Here is a 15,550-nt window from a genome sequence, read left to right on the forward strand (position 1 = left end):
TCAAAAACACAAGGTTTTGACCACACATTCCTAATGGAAACCGCAACGGATACCAGGTGGAGCAACCATGAACCACCTTTAGTGTCGGTGTGCTGAGTAGTGCAATGGGTACTGGGATTTTTAACTATTATATGTGTGTTGTAGAAACAAGCAAATATATTCAACCTAAGTAGTGAAAAGAGGCAGATATAACCATGCATTTAAATTGGAAGTCTCAGCATGATGGTCTTACCTTAGGAATGTCCAGCATCGACAGGCGTCCTGATGCCCAGACACTTCTCTCTAAACACCACTTCCTTCTGAAAGGAACAGGACTCCATAGAGGAATGGCTAACTCTAGGGGAAAATGGACAGTGGAAGGTCAGAAAGCAAGGCAGCTATTAAAGCTTAATGAGATGGCATCAAAAGATGCAGGAGTCGGGCCAGGCATGGTGGCTCATGCCTGTAATCCCAGCACTTTGGAAGACTGAGTTGGGTGGATCACCTGAGGTCGGGAGTTCGAGACCATCCAGACCAACATGGTGAAAATCCGCCTCTACTAAAAATACAAAATTAGCCGGGCATGGTTGTGTGCACCTGTAATCCTAGCTACTCGGGAGGCTGGGGTAGGAGAATCACTTGAACCTGGGAGGCGGAGGTTGCGGTGAGCTAAGATCACACCACTGCACTCCAGCCTGGGAGACAGAGTGAGATTCTGTCTAAAAAAAAAAAAAAAAGACACAGGAGTCAACTTAAGGGTTTCTACCAACCTGCCAACCTGACACAACATAATTTGGACATCAACAGAATAGTGACTGCCATGGATTGACATACATCAAATATGTAAAACCCTGGAGTTAATGACGTTACTTAAAACTAGCAAAGCCCATGGTTATTTTGGAGGTTGCCAGGGTATCGACTCATTGCTTCTAAAAATTGATAAATGAAACAATCCAAATAACTTTGCTGCCCTTTCTGCAAAATCTCGATTTCAGAGTGACCAAATGGTTGAAGAGCAAAGTGTCTTAGTATTATTAAATGTGGGATGAGACATTGTGTATCCCAGGATACAATAAACTCGAACATCAGTGTACTTCTAGGTCTACCTACAGGGAACAGAAGAACATGCAAAACATCACCACAAGCAAGTCACCAGCCAATGCTGGAATGGGAGGCATCGGACACGATAAATCACCACGTTGTTCTAACAAATCAACCGCCAGTAAAAATCAGTTAATAATATAAAAGAACTTTAGAGGCGAGAAAACTCTGTCAGCTTTTGCTGTGTAACAGACAACCAAAAATTGCAATCGCTTATAGCAACAAAAACATTTTTGTTATTCAAGCATCTGAAAGTCACCTAGGGTGGGTGTGCTTCAGGTTGCAGATCTGATCTGCAGGTCAGTGGGGGTGACCCTATCCTGCCTGCCTTGTTCTGGGGCACCAGCAGGAGCAGCAATAGCCACCCAGGTATGTTCTCCTGATGCTGAGGGCAGGACCTCGGAAAGCCCAGCCCAGCCACACAAACACCTCCACGTCTGCTCACATCACACTTCCTATCATCTCATTGTCCCAAGTCAGTCACAGGCCCAAGTCCAATGGCAAGAGGCAGAGAAGCTCACTCTGCCCAGAGGGAGACCAGGGCACAGTTGGCCGGGTGATTGCACAGTGGGGGAAATGGAGATGTAGGAACGATGATCCAACCTTCATCATTCAGAGGAAAACAACAAAGCCAAGAGCAATGACAGATGAAAGCAGTCCCAGATGGCTCCAGAGAAGCCCTGGCCCGAGACTAGCTGAGGAGAACACACTGGGGTTCTGGCTAAGGAGGCCGGCAAGGCTGGTGGAGGGGCCCTGCCTCCCCACGGATGTGGGTTCTCCTCCTGGGCTTCCCAACTGGGGCTTTCCCACCCCGCTGGACCTGGAAGAGGATGGAAGGCCTGCCATCCCACGTCTCCCTGGCCCACGTGTCGGGGAGAGGCCACTGGGCGAGACACATGTGCACTCTCACCCTGTTTGAAGCAGAGGTTCAGCAACCTCTTCTCTCCTGTCCCCAGCCCCCCTCCCTCTCCCCACTCTCTGAGTGTATGAACAAGGAATTCCCAGAGGAGAGAGGGAAAAGGCAGGGTTCATGGACCAAGCTGTCTGCCCAGACCAGAGACTCTCGCTGTTCTCTGAACCTCTGGGAGGCCCGAGCCCAGTTGGTGCCTCCTGGCAGGTCTAGGCCAACGCCCAGCCATCTCCAAGGTTTCCGCAGCTTCACTGAGCAATGGCCAAGGCGTTCCCACTGGAGTCTTTGACAAACCACCCCCAGAGCCAGAGGAACAAAACTGAAGGCCTGCTTCCTCCATCGGTCCTCTAGATTCTAGAATGTTCTGCTACAGCCAACCTCCTGCTTTTCCTCTGCTCTTAGGAGGACGAACCCCCATTGGACCTACCATGCTGCTGAGACCCCAGCTGGAGTCACAGAAGCCACGTCTGTGTGGCCGAGTCTAAAACCCCCACTGTTCTGGTCTTGTGACACTGCCTGGATCCTCCTGATAGCCTGTACCTCGTCCCCAGGAGTACGGCGCCGGCTCCTAGAACATTCCTCCCTGCACAGAGCAGGCAGAGCAGCTCTGTAGCACAGTTGGTGCCTGGTCAGCAGCCGGGGACTGAATTTGTGAGATGAGTCTGGGTCTGCTTCCTCATTTTGCTAAGGACAGAAGCCACAGCCATAGGCAGCCCTTCCCAGTGGCAGGCTCATGCACACACCTGCTCATGCACACACCTGCTCATGCACACACCTTGTGTCTGTGACCCCCACAGATCTTCCCCACACTCCGTGGTCCCTCACCTAACTCACCCCTGTGTGCAGGGGCCAGCTTCACCCCAGCCCTCCGAGGCCCCTGGATTCGACCCAAACATCTAAACCCACCTCCGAGTCTATCTCTGAAAGAGGGTCCTGGAAAGGTATACCAGGGCTTGTCCTCCAGCGTGAACGCGGTCCCTTGACCCGTCCCTCTGCTCCAGGCGGAAACCAGAGGCTCTTCTATGCTAGTCCGAGCGTGGGCTGAAGGACAGGCGGCCAGGCAGACCCCCAGGCACACCGGGCTATGTGACAGTGACCTGTGAGGATACGCCGGCACAGCGCAGGGGTGTGTGTGTCTGGCTTCAAGGCCTTGCGGGCCCTGTTCTTGGCGGCCACTGAGGCACTCTCCAGACAATCTGGTGCATCAGAGCCCTTTATTTTTCCACTTCGGATTCCACAAGCGCCGTTGTTTCCTGGCTCAGGGCTGCAGCCGGGAGTCCTGATGGATGTTAATGGGCAACTCGAGGAGCAGATAATCTTTTAATGTTTTCCGAGCGGCCTCCACGGAAACCACTCTTTATTAACACACCTGAGGAGTCAAATCCCTGCTTATCCTCCATTTAGAAGGATGTCTGATGACACGGTTTTGCGGTGGGCTCCGAAGGGGGGCCCAGCAGGCCTAAATCCGGCATTGGGAGACGAGGACAAGACAGGCTTGACTCTCGGGGTGCAGAGCCTGCAGCCCGAGGTGGCTCTCGGGGGTCCTGATGGGCCCCAGCGTGTCCCAGCTGGAGTGGAGGAAAGAATTATGGGTCTGGAGCAGAAAAGTTCCTCTGCAGAAAAGCAAGAAATCCAGACACCAAGAGCCCGGGTCTGACAGAGGATAACTGACCAGGACCACCGTGCCCCAAGGCAGGGTCCCACCAGCTGAGGCTGTGAGGGGCCCCTCCCAAGAAGTCCAGGCTCTCTCCTCACTGTGTGGACAGGGAAATGAGCTTCAGTCAGTTCAGCGAGCCGGCATTCAAGCTGGGGCCTGCCTCTTTCCTACCCGGTATCCTGCCGCTCCAGCCAGGCAGGGCCCAGAGCTCGGGACAGGTCCCAGAGCTGAGGGCTGAGAACAAAGGGCTTTCTGTGGGTCGTGAACTCCCCAGACCAGCGTCCTCAATCAGTCCTTCCTCTGGGAAGGGGCTCTCGGGGTCCTGTCTCCCAGATGCCCTCCTGGGCTCTCTCCCACCCCTCCTCTTTTAGGTCGTTGAGGGGCTCATGCATCCACTTTTTTGTGAATGCATAGTAGGCATCTCTAAGTATGGGGTACCGGAGTCGTTTAGATACAGGGATGCAAAATGAACTAAGCACATCACGGAGAATGGGGTGTTTTGAGTTAAAACCAACCCAACTACACTCTTTAAATTATTTCAGAATATACCATGTGTCCCTTTGTTCACCAGGCAGCTGAGTGGGTTCACCCACTGAGGGGAGCCCAGGACGCCAGGATGACCAATGTGGTGGCTGCCCTGGGGGGCGCCGGGCTGGTTGGTAAGGGAGACCAGCCTTGCAGATACCAACCAAGAGTGTGACTCCACGGACAGCGGCGAGGGCTGAGGCTTAAAGCCACTGCATTTTTTTTCTAACTTAACATAAAATGGCAGATTTAAACGTTTTTGTTGTAATGTTTAAAACGGCTGATGTGTTGTATTTGTCCATATTTCTGGGGTGCTTGTGACCTCTTGCTGCGTGTCTGGACCGTGTCATGATGGAGTCAGGGTGTCGAGGGTCTGCGGTGCCTGAGTATTTACTGTTTCCACGAGTGTGTAGGTTTCAGGTCCTCTCTCTGTTTTGGAAGATATGCTGCTATTTTTTCGTTTGGTTGGTTGGTTGTTTTTGAGACGGAGACTCTCTCTGTCGCCAAGCTGGAGTTTGCTCTGTTGCTCACTCTTGTCACCCAACTCTGCTCGTGAACGTTTCCAGCCCAGAAACGCTGGCTGCTACGTGACCCTAGGCCCCTCCCCTTGTGTCTGAGCCCCCATTTTCTCCTTGCTAACCTGCCTTGAGCAAGGCTGTCCTGAGCGTCCAGGTGCCGCTGGCCATCACTGCCCTCATGGGGGCTGGGCACCCACAGGCCTGGGACACAGGCTGCCCCTCCCTGAGAGGCCAGCAACGCGGTCCAGGAGGCCCAGAGACCCCTTCTCCCCACATCCACTGGCTAGAGAGCTGCATGTACTTGGCCTTCACCCAGGAGAAGACGCCAGCCTGCCCGCCCTGCCCAGGAAGCAGGCCAGCACGGTGGGCCGCGGCCATCCATCTCCTTAATGAGCCCATTTGTCACGGGGGCTGGCATTGTTCACCTGCCCGGCTGAATGGGCCTGTTCCGGCCCGGATGAGAGCCAGCCAGGCCCTGATTGTCTGGGGGTTACTTTGCAGGCTGGTCAAGGCGGATGGGACGAGGCTGTGCAGACCCCCCACTCGCTGTAGACGACAGCCTTCCTGAAGGTGCCCGAGTGTTTTGAGGATCTATTTGTCTAGGAAAAATGTGGTCTGAGTGGCAATCATGCTTTCCTGTCACTGGGGAGGGGATATCTGCCATGTCCCAGAGCTGAGCCTGTGCTCGGCTGCCCCAGCCCGTGGTCCTCCAGGACAATCGTCAGCCTGGGCCAAAGGGGGGGACCGTCACCCTGGTGACCAGACAGGTGGCTGTGAGGGAGCAGGGGCCGGCCCTGTCCTGGGAAGGTGACAGGCCCTGAGGATGTGGCCACAGTCCCTCTGCGTGGCTCCGTGTCTGAGCAGCTTTGGAAAAGCCGCCCAACCTCCTTGGGTCCTCCAGATGCTCCCAAAGGGCACAGGAGGCCCCGGCCTGTATCGTGCCGAGATCATCGTGCCCGGCTCTTGTGCTGCTGAGGTGCTGGCTGACAGGGGGGCTGTGTCGTCCTCATGGCGCTGTGAGCCACTCCGGGCCAGAGCCTGCTGGACACTGCAGGTGAGGCTGGGGAATGCAGCCTCAGGAATTTCCTGAGCCCCAGCATTGGACACAGTCCCCGGGGCCCTGGGAGGAGCAAGGAGTCACCTGTGCGGCAGTTCTACCTGGGACAGGTGAGACAAAGCAGGGCTGGTGCGCTTGGAGAGAGCAAGAGGTTTGGGCGGTGCTGGGGTAACACGGTGGCGGCAGAGGTGATCTCACTCAGGAGAGCTGGGCCAGCAGGGCGGGTGACCAGGAGAAGGAAGGGCCTGTGCTATGGTCCACAGCCCTGCACCTACACCGTGGAGGAGGCCTCCTGCTGTCTGTGGCGTCCCATCCCTGGGGACAGCCCAGCCTTCCGTGGGGAAGCTCTAGCAAGGCAGAAAAGAGGCATCAAGAGGAAAAGAAACGCAAACACAGGAGCACAGACAGCTCTGCAAGGAGGACTCAGGGTCTCCAGCTTGTCCCCGTGTGCCTTGCGTCCAAGGAGCAGGACGCGCCCTCCCACACGGTCAGGCTTGGCCAGGGTGTCCCAGGCTGGCCTCAGAGCTGTGGAGCCCAGCACTCAGGTCTCAGTTCAGACCTGGCCTGTGCCTGGACATGTCCCGGCCAGTGGCCAGTGTGCTGATCAGGACCCGCTCCCCCAGGACTGCCTCAAGGGTGCAGAATCACCTCCCTCCACCACCTTCCCAGGTGCCTTCCTCAAAGAGCCTCCTGCCTGAGGCCCCTGGCCCTGAACAGCGGGGCTCTCCTGGGGCTGCACACCTGAGACCCTGCAGGATTTGTTTAAAGGGGACCCTCTGCTCCCAAGACCCCACTTGTCCCTTCTCGGGCAGCACCTCAGCAGCTTCAAGGTGCTTTCTGCATCCCTGATCCACAGAAAGAAAGCCCTGATGCACAGCCTGGGCCCCACACTCAGCCCCTGCTCAGAGAACTCCTCCACCAGCCTTTGGATGCTTGGAGGGAGCCGGGGACTCGGCTGCCTACCTCTTGACCACAAGCAGCCAGGATAAAGGGACGGAGGAAGCTGTGTCCCCCCCCAACCCCCGCCCCGCCACCCACACATGTCCATGCCTGTGATAAAGGGAGTCTCTGCAATCTCCATCCCCGTGAGGCTGGAAGCAGTGATGGGTGGAAGTCCCGCTGCATCCCAGGCAGCCCAGACCGTCAGGGGCTGGCCGGTCCCCAAGCCGCCTCTCCCTTATCCATGATCCCACGGCTCCCTTCAATGGGACTTCTCCTTAAAGTGCCATTACATTCACTTCCCCTCAACATGAATGTCTCAGGGAGCAAATGCAGAATGATTGATGAGGACCAGTGAGCTGAGGGGGTGGCTGCAGGCTCAGGGAGGGAGGGCGTCTCCCCAGGCAGTGGCACACTGCACCAGCTTCCTGTCTCCGGCCAGGAGAACACAGGCCCTGCCCAGGAGTAGAGCGTGAGGTGAGGGGACCGTGACCGCTGAGCTCGAGTGGCTGACGGGAGCCTGCAGCCTTGCTCCCCCACAGGCACCTGCAGTCCTGAAGCCCCACAGAGGGCCCCGGCCTGGGGCAGGGTGGCGCGGCCACGGACGGGCAAGTCAGGCAGACCTGGCACTGTGCTCCTCCATCCTCCTCCCCTGCAAGGCTGCGGTGGGAATGAGAGGAGCTCAGGTAATCATCGTGATTGTGGAGGCTTCCTTGAAACGTGACACATGTGGGCACAGAGGGAGCACGCAGTGACTGCCCGATGGGGGAGGAAGGGACAATCAAGGGCTCTGCTGATGAAACCACAAATCCCCCAGAGCCCACCTTCAACTAGAGGGTAAACTGAGGCCCAGAGCAGCCCAGTGACAGCCAAGGCCGCAAGCCCAGGTGTCCACCCTAGAGATGGACCTCCCTTAACACCTTTTTTTTTGCAGTGGGGCCTGACATGGAGGGCCGAGCCCAGCTCTGTGCTCTGGAGGAGGCCTCTGCTTCAACATGAACCATTATGGAGAGAGAGAGAGAGAGCGAGAGAGAGAGAGAGAGAGTGTGTGTGTGTGTGTGTGTGGTGTGGTATGAGTGGCGACTGTGTGGGGTGTGTGGGGTGTGACAAGTTGTGTATGGAGTGGTGTGTGATGACTGGTTTGTGGTTTGTGTATGGTGTGTGCTTGGCATGTGTGATGTGTGCCGGTCTGTGTGGTTTGTGAGTGCGACACGTGGAATTATGTTGTGTGTGTCTCTATGTGTGTGTAATGCAGGATTAGAGTTGGGGAGTGTGAACCCTGAAAATCTGAGATGGGTCTCAGTTAATGTAGAAAGTTTATTTTGCCAAGGTTGAGGGCGTGCACCCGCGACACAGACTCACGAGGTCCTGGTGCGCAAGGTGCTCGCAGCACAGTTTGGTTTTATGCAGGGAGACATGAGCCGTCAATCAGCATATTCAAGAGGAACATCGGTTCCCGGGAAAGGGAGAACAACTTGAGGCGAAGGAGGGACAACTGAGGTGGGGAGGGGGTTCTAGGTCACAGGGAAGTGAGAGACAATCGGTTGCAGTCTTTTGAGTCTGCATAGCCTCTCCACAGGAAGCAATCAGATAGGCGTTTATCTCTGAGCAGACGGTCACTTTACATAGAATGGGAGGCAGGTTTGCCCTGAGCAGCTCCCAGTGTGACTTTTCCCTTTAGCTTAGTGATTTGGGGGAACCCAAGATTTATTTATCTGAAAGGAGAGGGAATCCAGGCGGAGGCTCCCAGGAGTCGGGACAGACCTCACAGGAGGGAGTCTGGGTGGGGGTTCCAGCACGGTCACGGGGGTGCCACAGGGTCTCCGTGGCTCTCAGCACAGCTCCACAGCACACCAGCCCTTTCTTGTTCCAATGCAAAGCTCAGGCAAGGAATCTGGCCAGCCCAGGATCTTCCCTGCAGGGAAGGTGGCAGGGCAGCCCTGGGTGGATGGTGGCCTGGGGACAGGGATTTGAGGCTGTGGGCGGAGGCACCAGGGACTGTGGAGGTGAACAATGACCAGCCCCCAGGGCTGCTGGCTTTTCTTGGGAGCTTCCAAGTGTCCCATCCAGGTCTCAGGCTGCCCGGGTGGTGCAGGCTTTCCCATGAAGGCTCCATGGTTTCTGCCTTCAGCAGAGAGCGGGGTTAATCTGCCTCCCCCGGCAGGACCCAGGAAAGCTCTGGCTTCCAGCGTGATCGTGAGAGCCATGACGAGCGTTTTTTTGGAAGTGAACCCTGAGTCATCTCTGAGTGATGATGCAGCCCCCGTGATTGGCCGTGCCTGGTGTTTAATCTGCACATTGTGCCCAGCAGTGGCTCCCAGGGCCACAGAATCACACTCGGTCGGCTGGGTGAGTCCCAGAACCCTACAGAATGCTTCCTTCAAAGAGAAATTCACCAGCCAAGAGCCCCGTCCTGGGTCCTGCTCACCGACATTTCACCAGGAGTTCAAAGAAAACGCTGTGGCCACCGCTGGTTCGTGAGGGGAGCCCTGGAGTTAGTCTTCAGGGTGCACTGTGGTGTGGCGCGCGGGAGCAGCGAAGGCTGGGATGTGGCAGCTCACACTAGGGCTAGAGGACTTCTACCCCCTGGCCTGGGCAGTGCTCTGTTTGGCAGACGCCCCTCCATTCCCGTCCACAGGGCACTTCCTGCCTGCTAGAGGCATGAACTCAGGCCCAGGGGCCAGCGGACAGACAGCAGGGCCCCCAGGACTGACAGTACCTCCTGCGTGCACACGCATGTCCCCTGCAGAAAGGCGGCGTCCTGGAGTGGCTTGACCAGGGTTAATCACTTGCCATCCACATCTCTTTAATACATCACTGTTTTCCCGAAGAGAAAGATCAACATCTGCCCGGCTTCCCGGGGTGGGTCTGAGGCAACAAAAGCAGAGTAAGTGCTCTCTGTGGTCGCGAGGTCAGCACACCTGCTCCTAATATTCCAGGCATTGGCTTCCACCTGTGAGCACGGGAGGCCGGCTCAGTGTTCCTCCCAGCACACGTGTCTTCCCTTCTCCGGATAGTGGAGACGGAGTCGTCCTCTCCCTCCTCATCTGGCCCGAGCAAGGTGAGCTCCGTGCATCTCCATCAGGCCCTGCCAGAGATCCTGTTGTTGGCTCCCTAATTCCCCCGGTCCTCTCCCCCAGAGCCCAGGCAGACCCCGCACAGATGGACTCGAGACCCTGCCTGGAGAATGCACGGTCCTCCCTTGCATGACGTCAGACCCGCCCCCCACGGGATGAACCCCAGCGTTAGGCAGCTTGTGCGACGTCAGACCCGCCTCCCACAGGATGAACCCCCAGAGTTAGGTACTCCAGGTCGCGCAGCCTTTGGGGCCTCCTCTTCATCCCCGGGGCCCCACAGAAGCAAAGAGGGTCCCTCTCGTGCCTCCTGGGACTAGGTGACTCCTGCTGGGGGTCTCGCTCTGATTCCAAATGTGGTGGGTTGAGCTGCATCCTCTCCCAAAAATCACGTTGAACTCCCAGCTCCTAGAACCTCAGAATAGGGACCACATCCGGAACCACGACAGTGGCACAGAAGCAATATTGAAACAAAAATAAAGGCCACTTAATGTTTTTGGAAGTGTGCAAACTTTGGAATCAGTTATAGATTCAAGAATCTCTGCAGACTCCAAGCAGAACAAATGTGAAAAGGCGCCCACGAGGTAAGAATGTGATCTTTATTTGGAAGCAGAGCAGCTGCACACGTAACTGGTTAAGATCCCAGAGGAGGGTGGGCGCTGATTCAGTGAGTGGTGTCCTCACACAAAGGGGACTTTCGGGCACAGACAGACGTACACATACGGGAAAGGCCACACGAAGACGGAGACCGAGATGGGGGTGAGGCTTCTATAGGCAAGGAGCCTCAGAGATCACCAGCAAACCCCAAAATCTAAAGAGAGGCCAGGGACAGATCTCCCCCTCACCGCTGCAGGAGGACCCAGCCCTGCCAACACCTTGATCTCAGAGCCTGGAACTGCAAGATAATCAGTTCCTGTTGTTGAAACTCTCCAGCTTGTGGTATTTTTTAATAGACACTGATGGACCAAATTTCTCTCCAGATAACAGAGAAGTGCCCACGTGTGTCTCACCCTGGGAGGAGCACGTGGCTGTGTGAGAGTGCTGTCCTTGAACGAACCCACCCACTGGAAGTGCGAAGCATCCGTTCCCCATGAAGCTCTCCGAATTCCTACTGCGAGGCCTCAGCACACCACGTAGGTGAGTCCAGAACACACAACCGCCCGTGCCTGCTAGGCAGCCTCTTGGCTCACTGTTCGGAGTGTCCTGGAGCCAGCAGCTCCACAGTGCCAGGGCTCCGGAACCCAGGCCAACATGAAAGAAAGAGCAACCATTAGGCCAGGTGCAGTGGCTCATGCCTGTCATCCCAGCACTTTGGGAGGCTGAGACGGATGGATCACCTGAGGGCAGGGGTTCAAGACCAGCATGGCCAACATGGTACAACCCCGTCTCTACTAAAAATACAAAAATTAGCCAGGCGTGGTGGCGGCGCCTGTAGTCCCAGCTACTCGGGGGGCTGAAGCAGGAGAATCGCTTGAACCTGCAAGGAGGAGTTTGCTGTAAGCCGATCGTGCCACAGAACTCCAGCCTGGGTGACAGAGCGAGACTCCAGGAAAGTAAGCAAGGAAAAGAAAAGGAAAAGGAAAGGAAAAGGGAGGGAGGGAAAGAGCAACAATTAAAATAGATAATTAAATAGGTAAATAGATAAATAAAATAGACAATAAAAATAGATAAATAAGATACCTTGATGTAACGTATAATTCCTGAGGCATGCAAACTCTATCAGCCAATTGACCCAAGCACACCTGTCTCCTACAAAGCTCTCATCCTATAGATGCCCAGGCCACTCCCGTCCCTGCTCCAACTCCGAGGCCCTGATCCCCTGCGCCTGGAATGCAGACCAGGTTATTTGTATTTCTTTGTAAGAGCCCAGGTGATTCTGAGGCCGTGGGGCTGTGAGGCACCATTCAGAGATCCAGGTGGCTCCTGACAGTTACAACCAAGAGAAGAGAAGGCCCCGGTGGGATGGGGGAGCTTCACCCTGTCTGCTGCAGGCTTGTCGCCTGTTGAGGCTCTCTCAGGTGCGGTTGCATCATTCTGGGGAACGCGTTTCTCTATCCAAATATGTTTCCGTGAGGATAAGTTTCTGGGGGAGACTTTGCAACAAATGAACAAGGCAATAGCCCTACAGTGTCATTTTGCTGAAAAGATGGTGGCCTCCGCTTAGCCCTCAGTGCAGTGAGTGAATTCACATGGCCTTAGTTTCAGGGTCCAGATCTCCCAGGAGGCTCCACTCCAGCTCCCTCCCCAGCAGGATGAATCAGCTTGAGTCACTCCCACGCAACGTCCACCCTGTGTCTCTGGCATGGCCCTCTCCAGGCATTAAGAGAAGGCAGATGGACGTTCACACTCCATTGGCCAGGCACACCGGGACAGAGGGACTCTGGATTCCACATAATTAGGGGCATATTTCTGGCACAGGCTTTTCCAACCCCTACTCAACTAAGGACAGCCCAGAGCTCCCTCCCGAGCTCCTGAGAAAAGTTTTTAATTACTTGCTGGGCATCTCCACCTGGTGTCTCATCGTCGCTCATACCCCACAGGTGGGAGGAAAAAAAATCAGCGTCTGCTCACAAAGCAGGCATCCTCTTCCGGCGTTTCAGCTCCCGGCCTGGTCGTGGTATCACTTGGCCTCAAATTCTTCCATCCAGAGACTTGTTCCTAAAGACGTATTTGCAGAATTCCTGCTATTTGCAGGCACTGTTCTAGGAACTGGGGACACCATGAACAAGAGACACACAATTCAGAAACCCGAGCTCACACGTCTGTGTCTATGTTGAGGCAGCTTATGTCAGACTCACCCTCCTGCCAAGAACAACTGCCATAGCGTGATGAAATTTCAACAAGAAAACAAACCCTGCTTGAAGACATCGGAGAGCAGCCCAGGCAGCCAGGATCTGAGAAGTTAACAGCCTCCCCAGAGCCTCCCCAGAAATGGGCACAGCTTGTGGGGGCAGCCCCCCTCCCCCTGCAACTGGCCACTGCTTTTTCTCCTTGGGGCAGCCTCCGTCCCACCCACAAGGGCAGAACGATGACAGAGTGAAGCCCAGGGCCTTGCCAGAGTCTCCCTGGGCTGGGAAGAGAAAGTTGGCACTCAGGGCCATCAGGATGCCAGGGTTGGGGGTTTAAAAATCTCAGCGAATAGTGCTGCAGTGAACATGCAGGTGCAGGTGCATGTTGCTTTTTGGTAGGAGGAGGAAGGGGCAGGGGTTGAAAAGCTAACTGTTGCATACTGTGCTCAGTAATTGTGTGACAGGATCATTCATCCCTAACCTCAGCATCACACAATATACCCAGATAATAAACCTGCACATGTAGCCCCTGAATCTAAATGTTGAAAAATAAATAAATACAAATAAAATAAAAATCCCAGCGAAGTGAGAACTGGAGGAAGTAGGCCTGGCATTCCACACACAGCATCCCCTCAAGGGTCCTGATCTCGAACTCAGATGCACCTGGATTCAAGGCTAAGAAAGCAAACGGAGTCAACAGTGAAGGAGGCGGGAAGTTGAACAGCGGTTTCAGCTGCCCTGCAAGGCTAAGGAAAAGAAGACTAGAGTTCCTGCACCTTACAGAGGGGGCCCCGCAAACAAGCCAGGCTGCTAGCAGAGCTCTGGTGAGGCTGAGCCCCAAGACTGGGCATAGGGAAGAAATGGGTCAGTCCTGCAGTTGCCGCCAAGGCGTCTGCTCCTAACTGACTCCCGTGCTGCGTAGACGTGGATTCCATCCTTTCCCAGGAAGAGGGTCTCAGGGAAGCCTCTGTAGTCCCTCATGCAACATGTTCGATGCTCAACAAAATAATTACCGGGCATTCTTGGAGACTGAACCAAGTGAGCAGAAACTAAGAGCAAAACAAAAACGGATGTAGGAGCGGTTCAGAGTTTGGAGTCATTCGGTATCTCAGATAAAATAACTACAAATAATACAGACCAGAAAATCGCCGAAAATGAAAACTTTATGAGAGAACTGGAAATGAACCAAAATTATCCAACGGAAACTCCAAAATGTTGAAGTAAAATAATTAAAATTAAAAATTCACTCTATGGGTTTAGCAGCAGATCACGTAGAGCAGAAGAGAGAATTATTGAAATGGGACATAAGACAGTAGAATGTATCAAGATTAACGCATGGGCAGGTAAAAGGATAGAAAGGCAGAAAAGAATGGAAGAGATATGTGGGGTGATGGTGAAAAATCTACATATGTGTAAATGCACCCATATGAGGGCAGAGAATGACAGTGGCAGAGAAGCAGTCTTGGAAAAAAATAAAGGCCAGTTCATTTTATTAGAAGTGTGGAAACTTTGGAATCAAGTTATAGATTCAAAAATCTCTGCAGATTCCAAGCAAAACAGATGTGAAAAGGCACCCACAAGGACTGAAAAGACAAAGCAAAAAAATTCTAAAAGCAGGTAGAAATGTAAAAAGCACACACCACATACACATACACACACACACACACACACTATATTTAAGGAATCAACAGTGAAACAGGGCTTACTTTAAAAGGAAACAAAAAACCAAGATAAAAAGATGTAAGGCAGTAGAACGGTGTCTTTAGAATGCTGAGAGAAAAATAATTGCCAACTTGGAACTCCATAGTAAAATATCTGTAATAAAGTGAAAAAAAATTTTTTTTATAAAGAAAAACTGAGAAGATGGATTCATTGCAAGCAGAGGCGTCCTATAAGAAGGTGTCCAGGTGTTGCTAGACACATGGTGATACGGGAGGAACGCTGCACAGAGAAGTGAGAATATATGAGTCTATCTAAATAAACATCATTTTTTTCCCCAAAATAATAGTAATGTGTAGCTGGGTTAAGTTTTTGGTAAATTTAACAGGACTATCAGAAAGGGTGAAAGAAGAGAGTAAATATCGAGGAAGTGTTTTAAAATCCTTGTACTAACTTGGTAAGTGGTAAAAGAAATAAATGTAGACACAAAATGTAGCAAAGGTAATCTTTTAATCTCTGGGGTAACTGAAAGAATACTTAAAGATGTAAAATTGAGACTGAGGGGAGAGAAATAGGAAATACAATTATTAATTAATCAAAAAGAAGCCAAACATGAGAAAAAAAATATGAGAATGGACAAATAAAAAACTAGAGGAAAGAATACATTTGAAGAGAAATACATCAATATGTCTCTTCAGAGAGACAAGGCCACCCCCTCTCTGCATGCTGTTCAATGTTGCCCTGGAGCTCCCCAGCCAGGGCAGGCTGTCCCCCATGTGTGGGTATACATGTATATTTTACATATATGATTAGAGAGAATAAGTAACATTTTAGTTTTGCACTATAAACATTATTATATATGTGGAATATGAAAAATAATCTGTAGATAAACTAGAGGAACTATTAAGTAAATCTATGTTCAATATGAATACTATTACTATCTACCAGCAAAAAACAATGATAAATAATGAAAATGTTAAATGATTCTATTTACACGGGCACTGGGTGTGTACAGGATCACTGGAGGCTCAAAGCGAGTACGACAGCATTATAAGAATGGGAGGGGACACTCGGAGACACAGACGCAGACACACATGGAGGGCACTGTGTGAAGACACAGAATACACAGAGGGGAGATGACCAGAGGCAGAGGCAAAGCGATGCTCCCACCAGCCAAGGAATGTTGGAGGCTTCCAGAAGTTGGAAGAGGCAAGGAGTGCTCCCACCCCAGAGGCTTCAGAGGGTGCTTGGCCCTGCTGGACACCTGGCCTTCCAAAACTGAGAGAATCGATGTCTGTTGTTTTAACCCATCAGGTGATTCATTACTACAGCCCTAGGAAAT

At 53.1% G+C, this 15,550-nt stretch overlaps 1 protein-coding gene across 1 annotated transcript in view; it reads right to left on the reverse strand.

Annotated features, from left to right (window-relative positions):
* Positions 1 to 224: 224 nt before the first annotated feature.
* Positions 225 to 15,550, reverse strand: part of TAFA5 (TAFA chemokine like family member 5) — a 309,133-nt gene continuing 293,807 nt past the window's right edge. Inside the window, exon 4 of the mRNA XM_050746541.1 lies at positions 225 to 336. Within this exon, the coding sequence (XP_050602498.1) occupies positions 331 to 336 (6 nt within the window). The 3' untranslated portion in view covers positions 225 to 330. The remainder of the gene's footprint in view (positions 337 to 15,550) is intronic.

The sequence above is a fragment of the Macaca thibetana genome, chromosome 10, assembly GCF_024542745.1.
Source record: "Macaca thibetana thibetana isolate TM-01 chromosome 10, ASM2454274v1, whole genome shotgun sequence".
Taxonomy (NCBI): domain Eukaryota; kingdom Metazoa; phylum Chordata; class Mammalia; order Primates; family Cercopithecidae; genus Macaca; species Macaca thibetana.